General features: G+C 44.8%; 1 protein-coding gene across 1 annotated transcript in view; it reads right to left on the minus strand.

Moving 5' to 3' along the window:
- The window catches only part of OPRD1 (opioid receptor delta 1), a 39,824-nt gene extending 22,675 nt beyond the window's left edge, over window positions 1–17,149 (minus strand). Inside the window, exon 1 of the mRNA XM_081920797.1 lies at window positions 16,582–17,149. Coding sequence (XP_081776923.1) covers window positions 16,582–16,808 — 227 coding nt within the window. The 5' untranslated portion in view covers window positions 16,809–17,149. The remainder of the gene's footprint in view (window positions 1–16,581) is intronic.
- Between the last annotated feature and the right edge of the window lie 3,643 nt (window positions 17,150–20,792).

Genomic DNA, 20,792 nt, shown 5'->3' on the forward strand with positions numbered 1-20,792 from the left:
GGCGTCAAAGAACTTCTTTGCTGGAAGAAGTTCAAGAAACGCCCACTGACGGATTCTGCCAGCGATTGAGACAGCCACGAGTGAGTGGCTGTCCAGACAGAAAGGGTTCACCCAGGTAGCCCAGCCAGGTGTGGCGACGATTTACGCACGAGCAACCCCTAGAACCATTACACCTATCATACATGTACTATGCATCTGTGTGGGAATTAGGGGCAGGGGTGAACATAATGCTACAGGTAATGTTCAGTATCATCCCCCTCCCCTCATGCCAGTGGTACAAACCCATACGCTTAGCTCTCTCTCTGTCTCTGGACCATACCACTTTTTAGGTGGTCAGTCCTGTGACTGGATGTTCCCCAATGCAAACAGAAAACAAGATGCCAGGTGGAAGGGTTCAAAAGGGAGATTGATAAACTGGAACGTGTGTAGAGGAGGGTGACCAACATGATAAAGGATCTGGAAACCAAGCCTTATGAGGAACGGTTGAGGGAGCTGGGCATGTGTAGCCTGGAGAAGAAAAGCCTAAGATGTGATATGACAGCCATCTTCAAATATCTGTAGGGCTGTGGAAGATGGACCTGAATCAATGGAAGGAGATTCTGACTAAACATTAGGAAGAACTTTCTGACAGTAAGAGCTGTTCGGCAGTGGAATGGGCTACCTCAGAAGGTGGACTCTCCTTCTTTAGAGGCTTTTAAGCAGAGATTGAATGACCATATGCTAGGCATACTTCATCTGTGATCCCTTTGCACCCATTCCACCTCCACAGTTCTATGATTCAATGCTTCTCCTCCAGCCTTCTTCCTGAAACGCTAGCTTTACACATGCAGTGCTTTCTCCTAATTCTTCATGGGGGAGCATTCCATCATAATAGCAGCCCCCCCCCCGGGAGTCTGAAGTAATATAGCTCTGAGATAGATATGCCACTTCAATGAGCACCAGGCCTAAATAGATCTGGGGCAGCATTTCCATCTCTTCCAGACAGGGAAGTGCTAACAGAAGCATCATTAACGCTTCCGTTTCAGATTTTGCAATTACAATTCTATTGACACCAGCTTCCACCCGTACCCCTGGAAACCATTTGGCAGCGGAGGAATTTTCGCTCTGATTTGCCCGCCACTTAATGATGCTATCAGAGATAATTGCCAAAGCCCGAATCCTAGCAACAAATTGAGTCCCACCAGAGCCAAACGCCTCTTGTACGATTGCCTGGTGCCCAGTTTGCCAATGCTTCAAAGATTTGCAAAGATAAAACTGAGCTACATTTTTTTAAAAAGTCCTTTGGCTCAAAGGTTATGTGATACAGCCCCACCCAGGCTAGAAAGAGCTTCAGTGGGGTGGGGAACATAAGGATTTCCAGGCATGGTTGGACACCGAATCCCACCCTTCCTGATCATTGGTCATGGTGGCTGGGGCTGATGGGAGTTGGAGTCCCCCAGTCCTCCTTCTCCATTGTAAACAGGTTCAGGGGAGAAATGCAATTAAATCTGCATTGAAAAGCAAACCTACTAAATTAGCATTTTCTGAAACAATGTGCAAACTGGAAATTCACACATTTCTGAATTTTGCAGAGTGGTTCCCCAGCCAAGTAAGGTGTACAGAAATGAATAGACTAAAGGAAAGTGTGCACAAAAGTCCACATAACAGCGAAAATGACACACCAAAACCACATTATATTCAGGAAAATGGTTGCATACGTAAGGCAAAATTGCAAAAAAAAAAAAAAGGAATGTGAGAGGGGAATGTGCACTAAAATGCTGCCTCCTATCCAGGAAAAAGTGGAAAAACTAAATTTCTGAAGAAATGTGGAGAAATGAATTTAAGATGGGGGGGGGGATTAGAGAGTGAGAGAACGAAAATTGACAGAGCCAGCCACACCTAGTTGAAGATCAGAGCTATGTGTGATACGTGCAGGTCAGAACAGAGGGGTGTGGGCCAATTGGCATGGGCCTATGATTTTGAGAGGCCTACTCTGAGCCCCCCTGTTAGAGGCAAATAAATTACCCTGCTCCCTCAAGTGCCCATTGCCAGGGTTCAAGTAAGATTCAGTTGCCCCCTGCCCAGTCAGTTTTTCCTCAAGGAGTGGTGATGGAGCACCTTCTTTTCCTTTGCTTCCAGTAGCAAAATGTGGAGCCAGTGTGGTGTAACGGTTAGAGTGTTGAACTATGAACTGGAGGACAGGGTCCAAATAACTACTCAGCCATGAAGCTCACTGAGGGGGCCTTGGGCCAGAACCTGCCTCTCACCCTAAACTATCTCACAGGGTAGTTTTGAGGATAAAATTATGGGAGCAAGGGGAAATCGATGTGCTCCATTTTGAGCTCCTTAGAGAAAAAAGGTGGCATTTAAGTGCATCAATAATAACTTTTAAAAATGTATTGGTGAAAAAAAAACCAAACTGGTGGGGGGAAATTCCCATTACAAACCAACATAAATAAATTTGATATGTGAAATAATTTTATGGGATCTAAGGGCACTTAAACGCAAACACTGAATTTCTAATTTCCACAGCAAAGTAATTCAAAAATGAACAGTCTGTGCTGACACAACATCAACAGTGGGAAGAACTACAGCTCACAAAGCATCAGAGAACCCAACTGTGTTTCAGCCTTGGTCTTCCTCAGTGGACTCTGAGGACCACGGCAGATGTGGCTCGACAAATAAGACCATTTATATATCCACAGAACACAAGTAACGCCGTCAGCTGGGGCTAGTAATAATAATATTTATCTAGCCTTTGAGCAGCTTACACAAATATATGAATACATTGCCCAGTCTAATAGGCTCTGAAAGAACTCGGTCTGTCCTTCCAAATGTAGCAAGTGTCTTAAACTGGTACAGCTAGCAAGCCATCAAATAGTACTGTACATCCTGGGACTCGCAGCCAACAGTATGACTTGCCACATATTTTTGTGCATGCCAAAGGTCACCTTAGGCTAGAGCCTGGACCAGCCTGGGGACTGAGGCAGCTGCCTCAGGTGGCAAAATCCCAGGGGCATCACTGTGGGATCCCCCATCACCAGACAAGTGAGGAGAACCAGCATTAGTGGTGGCTCCCAGGTTCCGGTGAAATCTCAAAAGAGCCCTGCAAAGATCTTGCGGGGCTCTCGTTAGATCTTGCTGGAACTCAAAAGCCCCCTGCTGCAGCTGCACAACCCTGGGAAGTGAGGTTTTGGTAGGGGCGCAGGTCAACATCTTCCCATTTTGCCTCAGGCGGCTTAATGGGATGGGCCACCCTGACTAGAGCAGTGTTGAGAGTGATATGTGCTGGGTCCCTCAAGGCAGCTTCTGTAAGTTCTCCATTTGGGTATCAGTAGGGCTGGTAAATAAAAGCCAGTGACCTCTCTCAGCTGCGTGAGTCTTATAGAAGCTTTAACAATGGCAGATTTCCGCCCTGAGGTTCTTGTGGTAATAGGAAGCCATCTTATACCTGTTGGAGTTTGGTAAATGCATTGTGGTGCCGTGCAGAAAGAAATGGTCTGCAAATGTGCAGTGGGGAAATATGCACATTTGCATAATTTATGTTTATTTTGCATAATTTATTCCGGTTTTGCTGGTAATGAGGAAGGGCAAGGAGGCACGCACGACACTGAAGCTCTCTGGCTTCCGTGGTTTCAAAAAGCATCATTCATCATAAGGGCTAGAAATGAGCCGTTTCAAAAATGAAACCTGAGGTTCCAGATGAATTCTGCTGTCAATACCATATTCTTTGCTTTCTCTCCTCCCACAGATATATGAGATGCACATGAAATGCACTGAAATGTACTAGAAGATAAACCTTAAATAATAAACAATATTGGGATAGGACCTCACTTCAAACTCTGATACGTGTTTATATATTCATGGAGTGAATCAGGGCTGGAAGTCCACAACCTTGGCAAGAACAGTGACATTTGATTGGTCTCTCTTGGCAAATCCTAGGGCCACATCCACACCATACATTTAAAGGACTCTTATACCACTTTAACAGGCATGGCCTGTTAAATCCTGGGAATTGTAGTTTGTTAGGGACGCGGGAGGCACTGTGGGTAAAACCTCAGTGCCTAGGAGTTGCCGATCGCATGGTCGGCGGTTCGAATCCCCGCGGCGGGGTGAGCTCCCGTCTTTCGGTCCCAGCTCCTGCCCACCTAGCAGTCGAAAGCACCCCTAGGTGCAAGTAGATAAATAGGTACCACTTTATAGCGGGAAGGTAAACGGCGTTCTGTGTGCTGCTCTGGTGCCGGTTCGCCAGAGCAGCTTCGTCACGCTGGCCACGTGACCCGGAAGTGTCTGCGGACAGCACTGGCTCCCGGCCTCTAGAGCGAGATGAGCACACAACCCTAGAGTCTGTCAAGACTGGCCCGTATGGGCAGGGGTACCTTTACCTTTAAGGGTGCTGAGAGTGGTTAGGAGACCCCTATTCCCCACACAGAGCTACGATTTCCAGAGTTCTTTAACAACTGGTCCTTCTTCCCAGGGGAATCTAGAACTTGTAACCCTGTGAGGCGAGTTGGAGCTCCTGACAACTCTCAACAGCCTTAACGAACTACAGTTCCCAGAGTTCTTTGGGGGAAGCCATGGCTGTTAAGGTAGCCTAAAGCACTTGAAAAGTACGGCGCAAGTGTGGCCTGGGGGAAATGATTATAGGAACAATACCATCTTTGATGGTATAGATTTCAGAGCTTCATAGAGAAACACAGTGAAAGACGCAGTAGTTCCACTCTGTAGTTTCCCAGTGTGATTGCCACAGTCTCTATAGTTCCTTCCACTACTATCTAGGCAGATGTAAAGACTTCTGCCCACATTCTCCAACTTTGTGGCATGTTTACAAACCACAAAGGTGACAGAATAGGCATCAAAAAGCAGTAGAACACATCCGTTGCATGCAGAAGGAAGACCCCACCTTCATTGTCTGGCATCGTAAAAGGATTGGGTAGCAGGGGAAATGAAAGGCCTCTGGCTGAGAGCTCAAAGAGTTGCTGCCCGTCAGATTAAACAATACTCTGAGTAACAATACTCAGAGTAACAATACCTAATCCCATGGTCTGATGCTGAATAAGGTAGCTTGGCAAATTCATTAACCTTCTAAGAGACTAGCCATTATTTTCATACTGAACCTCATGGTTGGAAGTCTGTCAGCCTGAATTAACAGTCTCTGGAGATTTTTAATTTGAATTTATATCCCAACCTTCCCGCAGAAGGAACCCAGGATGGCAAACACATACACTTTTTAAAAAGCCTTCTAAAACATCTGAAAACAGTTAAAACATCTTTAGGTAAACTAGCCATAACAATTCAATTACATCTCTTTTAAATCTATTTAACATTCCATTTGTAGTCGAGCTCCAAAAAGCTCGAGATGGCATACATGGTTCTCCCTGATCCTCATTTTATCCTTACAAAAATCCTGTGTGGTTGGTTAGGCTGAGTCAGAGACTGGTCCAAGGTCACCCAGTGAGCTTTATGGCCAAGTGGAAATTCGACTTCTGACCTCCCAGCTCCTACTGTGACACTTTAACCACTATACCACGCTGGCTCCTATCTTGGTGTTACTAAGAACAGTTTTTTTCTGCAGCATAACTTCAGTTTTCCAAATGGTTTTCATCTGCATTCTATTCAGTGAGGCAAATTATTGGTAACCCCATTTCACAGATGTGGATCTGAAGGATAAAAGGTATTGCCATTTTGCCAAGCCCATTTCATGAGGCCACATTTTCCCATCCCTAGTGATGCATCCAGAAGTTCGCACAAGCCCTTCTTTAAAAGACCTCCTTCTGATGCCCTGTTTATCTCAAAGTTAAAGAAAACAAGCTACAAACATTTCATCAGAGCAAATCTGCTGAAGGATGTATACTGGCCATGTGGGGAGCCAAAGCAAGTGGTGTGTGGGAGCCAGAACCAAAAATGGCTTGGGCCTGGGGATGGGGAGAAGTCCAATTCCATTCTCATTTGAAGGTGGGCCTGCCTAATTGACACTTTCCTAAACAACACACAAACCCAAACGTAGCCATTATTTGCAATCCACATTGTCTGAATTTTGCGGTGCAGTTTATCAGCCGACAATGAATACAAAAGGCATATTCTAAGGTAAAATGTGCACCAAAATACATTAGTTTAGAGGAAAACACTTCACATAAATATGTATATTAGACCAAATTGCTTACAAAAAAAGGGAGATGTTTGCATAAAACTGCTGAAGAATTCTCATGATGACTTAAATATTAATAATAATAATAATAATAATAATAATAATAATAATAATAATAATTACAAAGTGGTGTGAAAATCTGGAGAACTGAACTTATGAGTGGAAAGATGAGAAAGATGAGAAAATGAGAGAAACCAAAATTGACGGATTTGCCAATCTTTAGCTGGGCCACCTGCTTTTCTTTTTTTTCCCCATTCCCCATCTCTCTCCAATTATCAAACTACTGGGGGGGGGGGGGAGAGATCACTCCTGCCAGAGGTCTGACCCAGTCACTTCTAGAGGGCTGTTGTTACGAGGGCCGCATAAAAAGTGTCTGAGGGCCACAGGTTGACTGCCCTTTGTTACAGTACATAAACCTGATGTGCTTAGAAGAGCCATACCTTTTGAGAAGTAGTAAAACACAAACCTGTAACCTTGGTAAATAAAAGCAAACTCCCATTGCACCTGGCCACTGTGCCATACATAGTACCTGCAAGATTAATCTTTCCTAATAAAACTCTGGCCCTGGATGTTAGTCCCCTTTGGGAGCTAGACCAGAGAGAAGGTTAATAAGTGCTCAACCACCAAGCAGGCAAGGTTGTTTACAGCCTCAATAGAGGCAGCATTTTATAGGGTGGGTTTTATTTTCCTCTGGTGAGTCACTGCCGATTTCGTTCTCAGCCAAAGCCAAGCCAGAACGACCTTGCGATGTGGCTGCTATGTTCTAAATGTGATAGCAAAAGAAGAAAAGAAGGAAGGAAGGAAGATAGGAAAGGTGAATAAAGAGAATTGGGACAGGCTAAAATGTAAAATTCAGCTGTGCTGTCTAAATTCCCCATCTCCTGTGGGTTGTGCTGTGTATACCTAAACACAGGACTTAGGGCTCCTCCACACTCCCACTTGTCCATGCCTAGGGAGCAAGGATCTGAGCAGTTTCCTGTTTGCCTATCTCCTGTCCCAGGGAAAAACCCACTCTTTAGTGCTAAATTGGAGCAAATGTCAAACTGGAGAAAACCCAAATTGCTGATTGCTCTGACTGAGTGCTAAAGAGCCATTTTCCCTGGAGGAAAACAGCAGGATGAGAGGACTTGTGGATTGCCCTTTAGTGTACCACCCTGCCTAGACTTAGGCTAACATTTGTCATCTTTTCGGCCTTCCTGGAAAGCAACGATTCCGGAACAGCCTCTAAGAGGTAACTGTTTTGGTCATTAACCTCAGTTCACTTCATAGATGTGCACTTCATTCTTCATTGATCAGTCAATATGGGTGCTCTGGACAGAATGGGTAGTAGTGGGAGGGCAGCGGTTTTCTTTGGGGGTCTTTCTTGACTTCTCACAAACCCTTTCTAATGGTTTGCAGCTGAGTTGGGGAACAACCAGAAGAAGTGTTCTGAACTGACTGTGGTACCTGAGCCATTTTCAAAGGCAGCCCCATGAAGATCCCATTGCGGTAGTCCAGCATCAAGTTCCTCAGGGCATAGATGATTGTGACCAAACTCTCTCTGCCCTGGTGTGCAGACCTCTTGGAAGGAAATTTGACATGGCTTGCTGAGTCCAGTGGGGCTCTTTCCCATGTAAAAGGTAAAGGGTAAAGGGACCCCTAACCATTAGGTCCAGTTGTGACCGACTCTGGGGTTGTGGTGCTGATCTCGCTTTATTGGCCGAGGGAGCCGGTGTACAGCTTCCTGGTCATGTGGCCAGCACGACTAAGCTGCTTCTGGTGAACCAGAGCAGCGCACGGAAACACCGTTTACCTTCCCGCTGGAGCAGTACCTATTTATCTACTTGCACTTTGAAGTGCTTTCGAACTGCTAGGTTGGCAGGAGCAGCTCACCCCGTCGCGGGGATTCGAACTGCCAACCTTCTGATCAGCAAGTCCTAGGCTCTGTGGTTTAACCCACAGCACCACCTGCGTTCCCCTCTTTCTCATGTAAACAGGCCTAAAATCACAGACTTAGGAAGGAGGGGAGATTCAGAAACACTCTTCTATACAACTAAAGTGCAACCTTGTCTTCTTTTGCATATGGCTACCAGAGAAAAGAGGTGTTGGGCCTCATGCAAAGCAACACATTGAAAGTCTACTCAGAAGTTAGCTCCTGCGGATATAATCTCACAGCCTTTGTCTATGATCTTTGAGAATTCTTGGAGAATGGGTGAGGTCTTTGCAGACTGGAGGTGGGCAAATGTCCCCCTTTTCAAAACAAAAGGGGGGGGGGAGAAAACCCAGGTAACTATCATCCAGTGAGCTTGACATGGATGGTGGGTGGGAAGCAAGATGATGGCAAAGAGCTTGGCCATGCCCTGGAGGAGAGCCATGGCCCAGTGAGCACAGCACACTCTTGTTTTGCATGCAAGAAATCCCTGGTTCAATCCTTGGCATTTCCAAGAAGCGGTAGAAAAGAGTTTCCTTTTAACAGCACCCTTAACAAACTACAGTTCCCAGAATTATTTGGGTTCCCCCATGGTTGTTTAAAGCGGGATGATACTGCTTTAAATGTTTAGTACTAATATTTTGTTTTTTAAAAAAGATATTTATTAAAGTTTTGCAAAAAGAAAGATATTACAGAAGAAAAAATAAAAATAAAAAAGTACAAAAATACATAGAAAAAATGCAAAATACAGAAAAAATAAATAGAAAACAGGATACTGCTTTAAATGTTTAGTACTAATGAGGTCTCTCTCTCTCTTTCTCTCTCTCTCCCCCCCCCCCTTTGCCTCCTTCCACTTTCACAGGGTTTCTCTTCTTACTTCCATTGCCCTCTGTTTGAGGCTCCATGGAATTAGGCACAAGGTTACAAGTGTCCCACTCCAGGTGGGTCTGACCCAGTATATGGCCCCTTCCTATGTCCCTATCCCTTTCTGCAATGATCACCAGAAATGGTTTGCCTGGAGAGGTGCAACCTATGCTGGCAGGGAGCTTGCTGTATGATAATCACAGTACTTAACTAGAAGGAAAAGCCATTACATAGACAATGGAACTCTTTTGGCAAGTTTCCTCATATATTACACGTACACACACACACACACACACACACACAATAACAGGTTTGGGGAAGGTCACTGGGTATCATCCAGACAGACACTCCTCCCCCATCTCATAACAGTGTACTATTTTTTGCAAACAATTTCCCCTAATATAATGCATTTTATGTGCCATTTCCACTAATTCTCCCATGATCATTTTGTTTCCATTCACGTATTGCTTTAAAATGTGTGAAAGAGGTAGTTTGTCATTCAAATGCAAGCAAAATCAAATTTCTCCCCCCATTTGTAGTTCTGAGATATTGCAGATATTTCTCTCCCATGATCCTGCACATAGGTCAAGGAAGCACTTACAAACCTATTTCCTTTTATCCCCAGGTTAACACTGGGAGCTGGTAAGTTGCACAGGCCACCCGGTGAGCTTCATGCCTTATCAAGGATTTGAACCCAGATCTGCCACATCCTGCATGCACACTCATCCTGCTAGCTTGACTACTCTGTGTCCTAGTTTCCCTATATGTATAAAAGGAGAATCCTATCTATGACGTGCTTTGAAATCAGAAGCGCAGACATTCTGTGCTAAACGTTAGTCAGCTAGCCTAAGGGGTGGGAAAAGATAACAGCTGGCACAATTTAGAACCACTGAGACTGTAAATGTGTGAGATTGGCATTTCAAAGGATAGAACTGGCACTTGGGAAGAACTGAAGAAAATGACCCTGAAATAGCAGAGGCATCAGCAAAGTAGCAGGAAGCAAGATACGGGGTAGTTATATAATTCCTGTCCTTAGAAAAGCAAAACAAAACATTTCACCCCATCCTAGACATCAGGGGTTGGGGAACGTGAGGCTCTACAGATGTTGTTGGATTCTAGCTCCCATCAGCCCCAGCCAGCATGGCCAGCAGTGAGGGATGATGGAGTTGTAGTCCAGCAACTTCTGGAGGGTCTCCAGTTCCTTACCCCTGTGTTAAAGGTAGAAAGAACTGGGTTTTGTGTTGGGCTCCAGAGGCTCACAGATTTCCCCTGCTAAAACGTCTTGATTGGAAAGTCCCACTGATTTCAGTGCAGGGATGGAATTTGTAGGGTAGGGGAAGAAACCAACCTATGCAGATATCTTAAAGAGATGGTGATTCTAGCTGGCTCCTGGAAGGAAAACAGCTGGCTGTCAATGCTATTCCCTGAACTGGATGGACGTAAGAAGGCAGGCAGGTGGAGGCTGACGAAGGGCAGAAAGGGGTTGGTGGGGCAGTGTCCCCATTTGTCCTGACAGGCCAGCCTCTACTGGTAAATGGACACCTGGGAACCTTGACTGATCAAGGCTCTTGGACAGCTGCCCCCCCCTGTTTCTGTGGAATAAACCCCCTTCAAATAATACTGTGTGCTTGTTCACTGAAGAATAAAGTGGTGGGAACACTTCTCTCTCTCTCTCTCTCTCTTAAAACATAGGCTACTGTTTATATTTATCAAAGAGACCATCAGAGTAATTCCCAGGAGATGACAGAAGCTTTGGTTGACCAGGCTGCCAGTGGAAGTTTTCAGCTTAATGCGCTGCAACTGTGAAAAAGGAAAATGTCACTCTGTTGGGAAAAGAACTTAAAAGAAAACAGCAGGCCTTGCAGCTCCATTATAGAGTCTAAGAGTGTTTGCAGAACACTCTGTGCTGTTGGAATTACCACATTTTAAAAGTGTTCTGAGAGAGCTGCAGAAGATGCGCACACACAAAATGCCCGGCCAAAAGGATCACATCTTTCTTACAGGGAACGATCAGCATCTTCCTTGCAAAGAAAGGCTTAAGCCAGACGTGGGGAACCTTCAGCCTTCCAGATGTTGCTGAACTACAACTCCTATAAACCCTGGCCATTGTCCGTGCTTGCTTGGGCTGATGGGAGTTGTAGTTCTGGGCCAAAGTTTCCCCACGCCTGCATTAAGCAGCTGTCAATGTTTCACTTGAGAAAGAAGCAAGCTGGGCATGCCAGGGCAGAGAGCTGTGAAAATTGTGAATGATGTGGAGATTGCAAAGGGAAGTAAATGTCAACATATTGTAATCCAATGATTTTGACTTGCTGTTAATCAGTGCTATTGTCTGACAAGTTTGCAAAATCAAAAACTCCAAGAAATGTACAAGTTACCTGTGGGATTCATTGCTATAGGCCAGGGGTGAAGAATGCTTTGTCTTGTTGAAGGCTGCATTCCCTTGGGCAAAACCTTCTTAATTTATGTTTCCATCTCTATTCCGCCTGTTCTTTGAGAAGGTTAAGGTGGCCTTATCCTTCCAGGATCAATCTATACCACTGCCCAGAGAAAGAGAGAGCAGAAGCTCATCCTCTCATTCCACATAGGAGAAGGGTCCTAGCTCAGTGGTAGATCATCTACTTTGCTTGCAGAATGACCCAGGTTCAATCCCTAACATCTCCAGGTAGAGCTAGGAATGTCCCCTGCCTGAAGGCCTGGAGAGCCACTCAGTGTAGACAATAGAGATACTGATGGACCAATGATTTGATTCAGCATAATGCAGCTTCTTATGTTCTGGTAACTGCTCACATGTTTGGAGAGAGCATATAAACAGGCAGTGACATGAAGGAGGTGGAGTGCCAGGGAACTCTTGGGATTGACTCAGCAGATGCCTCACATTGCTGACCCCAAGTACTGGATCCAATTGTAAGTCATGACCCATTGCTGGTTGAAGAACAGGGAACCTATGGGATAAAGCCACAAGACACTATCCCTAGCTCCCAATTAGCTCTCGTAGTTACTAGGCAACTTTAAATGTGCGCAGCACTCCAAAACTCAAACTCAATTTAAAATATTATGTCTGAAGAGTATATATAATCCTTTCTGGTTGTCTCCCTGGTGGTTGTTAAAAGAAATCATTTGTGCTCCTCCGCAGCAACTGGGATCTCTGTCATTCTGCTGCTGTTGAGAAAGCTGACTCCGCAGGAGGGGATTTGTTACAATTCTCAACATGCTCAGGATTACATTTGCCGGTTCTGATCATCATATACAGATTAACCATAGCTTTCCGACTTGTGCAGCTTTGCCAGCAGGGGTTTCAATGAGAGCAGAGCCAAATTGTCACAGGGTACTTTGCCCTTCCCTTCCCTACACCTGAGAAATTTTCCACGATTTTCTCATTCACCTAGGAGAAGAAAGACAATTTGCAGAATTCCACCCCCAACCCAAATACTCTCTGCCATTCATTGGGGCGGCGGGGGGTGTGTGTGTTAGTTGCTTCCATTCCACCAACTGTTCCACCTAGCACAATACAGCACCCTGGATCAATACTAGGTCTGGGCCATAGTGCAGGATGCAAAATGGCAGCAGTGCTGCCAAGCCCACAGCTGAGTGGTCGGGCATCTGCTTTACATGCAGAAGGTTCAATCCTCAGAATCTCCAGCAGAGCTGGGAATGTTCGCTGCCTGAAACCCCTGAGATTGGCTGCCACTCAGTGTTGGCAATACTGAGTTAGATGGGCAGGTGGTGTAGGCAGCTTCCTCTATTCCTAAAGCTGTTGCTGGTACTTGAAGCAGAAAACAATTAAAACTTTGATGCTGCTACTGCTAATGGTGAGCCCCATCCCCAAGGAACAGTTGGAGAATTTCCACACCCTCTGTAGAAATTCACTGGAATTTCTCTGTCTTCAAATAAAGGTAGAGAATGCAAAGAGTTCTGGAATGCTGTGTGTATAGCTCTGGTAGTCACACTTCAAAATATATATTTATAGACTGCCTCTCACATCAAGCACCCACTTATACCTCAATTGCCAGAATTTGTTTCATTTTTTAAAACAAAAAAAGTCTGAATAATTATATGCCAAAGAAGTATATTACACTTACAACAGTAAAGAGCCAAGAGTTATGTGATTCTATTCTTTTGCACCATCGTTTTTCAAGTATTACTACATGAACATTTTTATACATCTGTACGCTTTGCTGTTTGTATCTGTTTATGTGCTAGTTACTTTAGGAAACCTGGAGTATAGATGAGCATCATATTGCCTGCATAAGAAAGTGAGAATTGTTCTCTCTCTTTTTTCTTTTTTTCTTTTTGCAAAACCAGTAAAGAAACATCTTCCTTCACATGGAGAGCAAAGAGTCATATGGGAATTAAAGAAAACCCATGCAGACCAGCTTGACATTTAGATGTCCAGAAAATCCCATGAAATTCACCTACTCCAACTCCTGCTCCACACAGGATCTGCAGTACAGTCTGCAACCAGTGGTGGCTTGTGCCCATTGGGACTGGTAGTGTTGAAGGCAGGGCCACCAACAGCATATGGAGTCAGAGCCAAGGACAGGCAGGGCCAAACCACTGTAGTGCTGCTCCACATCCTCCTCTCTGCTGAATTCTACAAGGGCAACACTGAGCCACAGCCACCCCTGGACTGTTGAAGGCAAGAAGTGGGGGTTGGCTGAGGTTGGTGGAGCAGTGCCCCATTTGTCCTGACGAGCCAGCCTCCCCTGACTGCAATGACAGCATCCCTGACAGACGCCTGCCCAGCTTCTGCTTAAATTCCATCAGTGAAGAAGAACTCACTGCTTCTGTTTCACTGCAAAACAACTCTTAACATTAGGAAGTGTCTCCTAATGTCTAGCTAGAAGATGTGTCCCTGCAATTTCCACCCACTGGTTCTTAAGCTGCACCTCTGTCCAAAGCAACATTCTTGGAATGGGAAAGCCAGTAAACGTAAATAGGAGTAAGGGAACTTTGGCCCTTCAGCTCCCCACCCCTCTTGTAAGGGCTCCAAGTTGCTGTACTTGTGCCACTGACACTCTGCTATCTCACCTCAATAATCACCACTGGTCACACATTGCCAGGCAATTTTGAGAGTTTGGGGGAAGAAAACCATGAGACACATATGCAACATCCCCCCACCCCAAATTTAATTTCCTAAGTAGAATTTGCATTTTCTAACCACAAAATTTGATGACCTTGTTATGCAAAGTTAGAATCTTCTGACTCCAGGAATCTTGTAGCCTTGCCAGAGCTTCCACTTTTGCCAAATACAGAGGGAGGATGTGAATCTAAGGATGACTCTTCTCTCTCTTTTAGATTGTTGTATGCATGAGTACAGATCACTTCTGCCTACAATCTTGGATATTCTACACAAAGCATGACTCAGAAAAAAAACATAGAAAAACAGCAAAGGTATAGCATGCAGATCAAGGGAAGTAATAGTACTGCTCTAGTCTGTCTTGGTCAGACCACACCTGCAATGCTGTATGTAGTTCTGGGTGCCACAATTTATAAGAAGGACATTGACAAGCTGGAACATGTGCAGAGGAAGGCGACCAGGTGACCAAGGGTCTGCAAACCAAGCCTTAAGAGGAATGGCTGAAGGAGTAGGATATGTTTAGCCTGGAAAAAAGGGGACTGAGAGGAGATATGATAGCCATCTTTAAATATCTGTAGGGCTGTTACATAGAAAAGGGAACAAGCTTGTTTTCTCTTGCTCCAAAGGGTAGGACCAATAGATTCAAGTTACAACAAAAGAGATTCTGACTAAGCATCAGGAAGAACTTTCTGATGGTAAGGGTTGTTCAACAGTAGAATAGACTCCCTTGGGAGATGCTGGACTCTCCTTGCTTGGCGGTTTTTAAAGCAGAGGTTGGATGGCCATCTGTCATGTATTATCTAGTTGAGATTCCTGTGTTGCAAAGAGTTGAGCTAGATAACCCTCAGTGTCCCCTCCAACTCTACAATTCCATGACTCTATGAACATTAGAATGAGCATTCTTCACTGCAATCCTCCCCTCCAAATGTGTGAATGGTAACAGCCTCCCAACGAACCATGATTTTCATGGGATGCGGGTCTGTGCAGATGTACACATGTGTTGCAAAACAAGTACCTCAAAATAAAAAGCCACTATGAGTCACTCTCTTGTTTGCCCAAACCCCTTAACACCTGAGGAACTTGCTTTATGGAGGCTACATATGAGCACAAGTGATGCTAGAAAACAGTTAATGCAAAATACAATTTTGAGAGCGAAGCTCTCACCATAACCCTAAGCATGAGAGTGAAATAATTGCTTGTGCTCCCCTAATTACCTCCACTCAAGATTAAAATACTGGGCTGGATGGAAAAAATGATTTGCTTTTGTATACAAGACAGTTTCCTATTTTTATTAGACAGGAAGCATTTTGGTGGCACAGAGTAAGCATTTAAGGAAGGAGCAGAATTCATTCTGTTGATCCAGTGGCAGAATTTATTACATAAGATTGTGATTTCATGGATAGTCCTGCTGAGTATGGTTACCCCTGCCACTTCAACAAGAGGCACCTGCTGCTGTAAATGTCTCCCTACAATAAAAAGACTGTATTGCTTATTCATTTCATTTATGAACTGCTTCCCTTAAAGCATCCCAAAGTGATTTAACCATAAAAACGCATAGAAAAAACACTTCCAATTTCATTTATTATGAACCAATCCAAGAGTCAAAGGAACCTGCCATGTTCAAGATAAGCAGGTGCTTATACATGCACGATAGACACATTGTGTATGTACAGTATACTCGCACTGCAATGAAATCAGAGTTGGCACTCTTGCATGCAGGCACATGCGGTCAATGTGAAAGAACTAAATCATGTTCCCCCACGCCCAGTTCATAAACACTCAGATCGATATATCTAGTATTCATTGTGCAGCTGGTCTCTCAGATTAGAAGCTACTCCATTAGAAAGGCAATACATTTCCTGCTATGAAGTGCCCCCCTCCACTCAAATGCACCCACATACAGAATGGACAGAATCATAGAGCCCATACATAAAATCAAAGCCCCATGCAATGAACTGCGATTGCCTGTCCCAACCCCCATATTAACATATGGTCCTCTTGTTGTTTTGCATTCACAAGTGCACACATTAAGCCTGCGATCCTATCCTTAGTATGCAAGCCCCACTGAATTCAGCTTCTAAGCTGAGGTGCCTAGGATCGCGCTGGAAGACAAAACTGCCTCCTGAAGCTGAAAGAAATCCCCGCGTTCTAACATCCTGCTGCTCTGCCCCCTTCCATATAGTAGTAATATATTGCTTAACGCAGAGGCAAGGTAGGGTCCTCAGCCAATCCGAAAATATCTGGATTTCTTAGGTGAGAGGGTTCTTGATGCAACATGCTACATTCTCTCCCAGACACAATCTGCATTATCCCATACATTCTCTCTCCGCCCACTTATCTTTATGATTGTATTACACACCGTTCAGTGAACATGCACGTGATGTCTTTCTTCCCCAGACACGCACACATGCACACACTTTTCTCTCCAAGTTAGTGCCACATACACTTCTACCGATCATCCTACACAATATACAGCATAGCCTCTTGCTATCCTCGCTGCCTCTGTATTCCTTGGGGCGCCCAGCCAAGGGGAGACGTGCATAGGACTTTCCCGTGGAAGCATCTAGGGATAAGCCCCTTAGATCCCGGCTACCCTGCCCTTACCTGACAATGCCGTACATGACCAGGATGTTCCCCAAAAGCCCCACCACGCAGACGACTGAATACAGGGCAGTGATGGCGATGGCGATGATGATTGAAGTCGTGTTCTTGATCGGGGACTGACTCGTGGCGTTGGACGTCGTGAAAGAAGTCGACCCGAAGTCTTGAAAGGTGCTGTTGTAGGGGAAATCGGGGTAGGGTTCAGCACCGGGAAAGGTGGACGGCTCCATCTCTGCCGGGAGCTTCTGGATCCCACCCCGAGGTCGGGCAGACGGGGAATACTACAGGCTTCCTGGGAGCTGTCCCGACCTGGTGGTGCTGAAATAAGCGAAGTATATCGAAATAAACCCAAAACTTAACCAGGGGATGAGGTGGGGAGTTGCCTATCAAGGTAACGACGGGCTCTCTCAGTAGCAACTATGCTAGCCAGAAAGGTCTGACATCTCCTCTAGTCTTTCTGCTAATACTGTTACAGACACAGCACTGCCCTCCCTCCCTTCCTGGTCTGCTGCTGAGCATCTGAGCACGAGAAACCGTGAATCTGCAAGCTCTCCTAATGGTTGTGATTTCTTTCTCTCTTTCCCCCCTTCTTTTTTTTAAAAAGGAGGGGATATCTGACATCTCTCTTGGACGTCGGGAACGACGTACGGGGCTGCAGATTAAAGGGAGGGGGCTGCCCATCAAAACCCTATAAGGATTGGTGGGGAGAGCAGTTTTACACATTGCTCTCAGCTGCCTTGGAAATGCGGTGCCCCTGCCTAACGCGTGTTTCTTAGGGAGCTACTGATATCATTAGAGATCTCTAATAGATGTTAACAATGGAGGCATCTATTAGAGATGTTTAACTGCATTTGAATGGGGGGGGAGGGTTGCAACATCAAAGCAAAACAGCCACTTTATTTTCTTTCTTTTTAAGGCTAATTATAGACAGAAGAAACAGCCACTATGTTCCACCAGAAGCGGTGGAATTGGTTAGCATTAAGCACACAACGTCGGAATAGCAAAAGCACCCAGAGAGGCATTGTCCACGGCAGCCCTCCAGTTTTAGAATTCTTTCCCCCTTATTACAGCTCAGTTGTATAGAGCACATGCAATGTGGGCAGAAGGCTCAGTCCCTGGCATCTTCCAGTAGGGCTGGAGAAGAAAGACTCTTGTCTGCAACCCTGGAGAGCAGATGCCAGCGAGTGCAGGCATCACTGAATCAGCTGGATCAATGGTCTGACTCGAGATAAGTAGGCTTCCTACACAGGATAATTCAGCATATTTTAAACAGTCACTTAGGCAGAGGGTGTCTATCAGTCCAAATAACAATAAAACAATAATAGCTCCAAACAACAACTTTAAACACTGGCCAGTTCAATAGATTTGTGCCTGAACAGAGCCCATCTATAGAGGTTTTAAAAGCACCAGATAGACCTTATCTTCCAATAGTTACAAAGAAAGAGGAGGCTTGCATGCTTTCCATTAAAAAAAAAATGGCAGTCATTTTATCTGTACACATATTTCCACTACTTAATTGCCTTATTTGCATAAAATATGGGTTTGTTGCCTTCCTTCCTGAGCACCCTCTTTTTATTCTCAACTCCTCTTCTACATATTTTATAAAAAAAAACCCAAAATCCTTACATCTATATGATTTAAAGAATAAGAATAATTTTAAAAACCCTACACTTCATCCAAATAGTTCAGGGCAGCATACATAGTTCTCCCAGCACCCAACTGTTTCCTCATAACAACCCTAGAGTTAGGCTGAGAGACAGTGACAGGTCCAATAATACTATGTAAGCTTTGCAACTGGGTGGGAATTTGAACCCAGGTCTTCTTGATGTATTGTTAGTTGGACACCCCGGTCTCTCAAAACATTGCCTCTCCCCCCCCTCCTCCAAATCAGTCCTATTGATAACTGGGTAATATTTTAATCAAGGACAGCCCTTAGATCTTGCACAGGAAGAGTTCTGTTTTATAATTCCCAGCAAGTTATGTAACTGAATTCATATCCTCATATATGGAGAATATGAAATATCTGTGTGTATTAGATTAGAGACCACCTCTTCAACATTAAACAAGATAAAACCAGGAAGCAGATGGGAAGAAGGGTACTTGATTCCCAACTCTCCTCCCACCCTTGCTAATAGAAAAGAAGCAGTTTAGGCCTCCAGATATTCTACCAAGGGAAGAAAATTGGAACCCAGAACTTCAAAACAGATTTATGCCACTCAACTGATTGCATCTTAAAGTCTTCCACAATGACACCCAACTGCATGTTTTTTATTTATTTATTAAATCCTGTTATAATTCTTCTTGTTGTTCTCTCTCTCTCTCTCTCTCTCTCTCTCACACACACACACACACACACACACCTCCCCACTTTCTATTTCTTGCCAAGCTACATCTGTTTGCTTAAGTACCATGTCAGGTCTATGCTCCACCATGCCACAGGGGGCTCCCAAGATGCGTCAGGGATGATCACCCAGCTCCCCTCCATTAACACCCACATTCAGGAAAAAAGAAATGGTCTGAATGAGGAAGATGAGGAAACGGAATCAAACTTTCACCAGTGTTTACCTCTTGACAGAGGCTGTGTACACATGTCCATTTACTCTGCATCCAATGCACTCCCACCACTGGTTTGGTAAGCAGTGTGCATGTTAACCACAATCCAGATCTATCCTGCTGTTTCTTATGAAATACTGCATTTCCCCTCAAGTCAGCATACAACTGAATTGAGAAAAAGAAGAACCTAGCAACGTTTTAAGCCGATAATTTGTACACAGCCAGAGCATTTTCAGGAAGACTTCTTTTACATTCAGAGTTTAGTAATTCACTTTTAAAAAATTATTATTTTTTTAAATCCCTTATTACCAAAATCCTCTCTTCTACTTTCCCTGTCTGTCTGTCTGTCTGTCTGTCTGTCTGTCTGTCTTTCTATCTGTCAGCAGCAATCATGTCTGTACGCTTTCCTCTCAAGCATCTTGCCACCCCATAATTTAGGGATAAGGAAGCTGAGACCCTCTAGCTTTTGCTGTACTGCAACTCCCATCATCCCTGGTCATGGGCCAAGCTGGCTACGACTAATGGGAGCTGGACTCTCACCACAACTGGAGGACCACATGTCTCTCAACCCTGCCGCAATTAAAGCAGCAATACTTAAGGCGCATAGGGGAAAGCCACTTGAGCTTGATGTGACGTACTTCTGAGGAAACAGGCTTACAATCGCACAGCCCAAGAGAAATAAAAAATAATATACATTCGGGGTTTTCCTGTTCATTGCTTTGTTTTTCACACTGTTGCTGCTGTTTGCATGCATGCAAGATTGCACCTGCAATCTATCACAAATGGGATTTGCAACAAAATGATGCAGCGTGGAATGTGGTTTTTCATGGGTCTAGACACTTCAATCCACTGCCCCCCAGTTTTCCTCCTCCCTTAAGAATACGCTGGCATTCCATGCCCACCGAGCATGCACATTGGGCTATGGGGGGACGCTTTCTTTCTCTTCCTTTGATTTCCCCCCTCTTAAATCCTTTTGCTCTTTCTGCAAATCTTGGGTCTCCCTGAAGTTTGCTTATATTTGTGAATGGATAATGCCATGTTGGCTACAACAGCGCTCACAGCCCAGATATCGGAAATGCAGGGAAAATAGCTGGATGTTTTGTCTTGTCTTGTCCCCCCCCCCAAAGCATCACTTTGTCTTTTCCCAGTTCCAAGTAGTGAGAAGTTCCAGGGGTAGCACTAAAGAATTTTGCTTGTTTCCAGTGGTTGCTGCTGCAGCCAATGGCAATAAGACCGACAGTAGGTGGAGCCCAAGCTCACAGCCAACTAATTCTAGTTTTCTGATGAGTTCTACAAAGGCAGCTGAGAGCTAAGGAGGAGGAATTTGGCAAACAGTGCCACCCCCAGGACTGGATCTAAGCAAGGAGACAGGCAGATAAGGGCAGGCTGGCGGTAAACTGAGCTTGGTGGGGCAGTGCCCCATTTGCCCAAATCAGGCATAGGCAAACAGCCCTCCAGATGTTTTGGGACTACAACTCCCATCATCCCTAGCCAACAGGACCAGTGGTCAGGGATGATGGGAGTTGTAATGCCCAAACATCTGGAGGGCTGAGTTTGCCTATGCCTGGCCCCAATGGACCAGCCTCCACCATTCGTTTCATTTGGCTGGGAGCGAAATAATGATTTACGCTGCCTCTGTGATATCTGCTTTACTGCATGTA

The sequence above is a fragment of the Podarcis melisellensis genome (genome assembly GCF_964234715.1).
Source record: "Podarcis melisellensis genome assembly, chromosome: 8".
NCBI lineage: Eukaryota > Metazoa > Chordata > Lepidosauria > Squamata > Lacertidae > Podarcis > Podarcis melisellensis.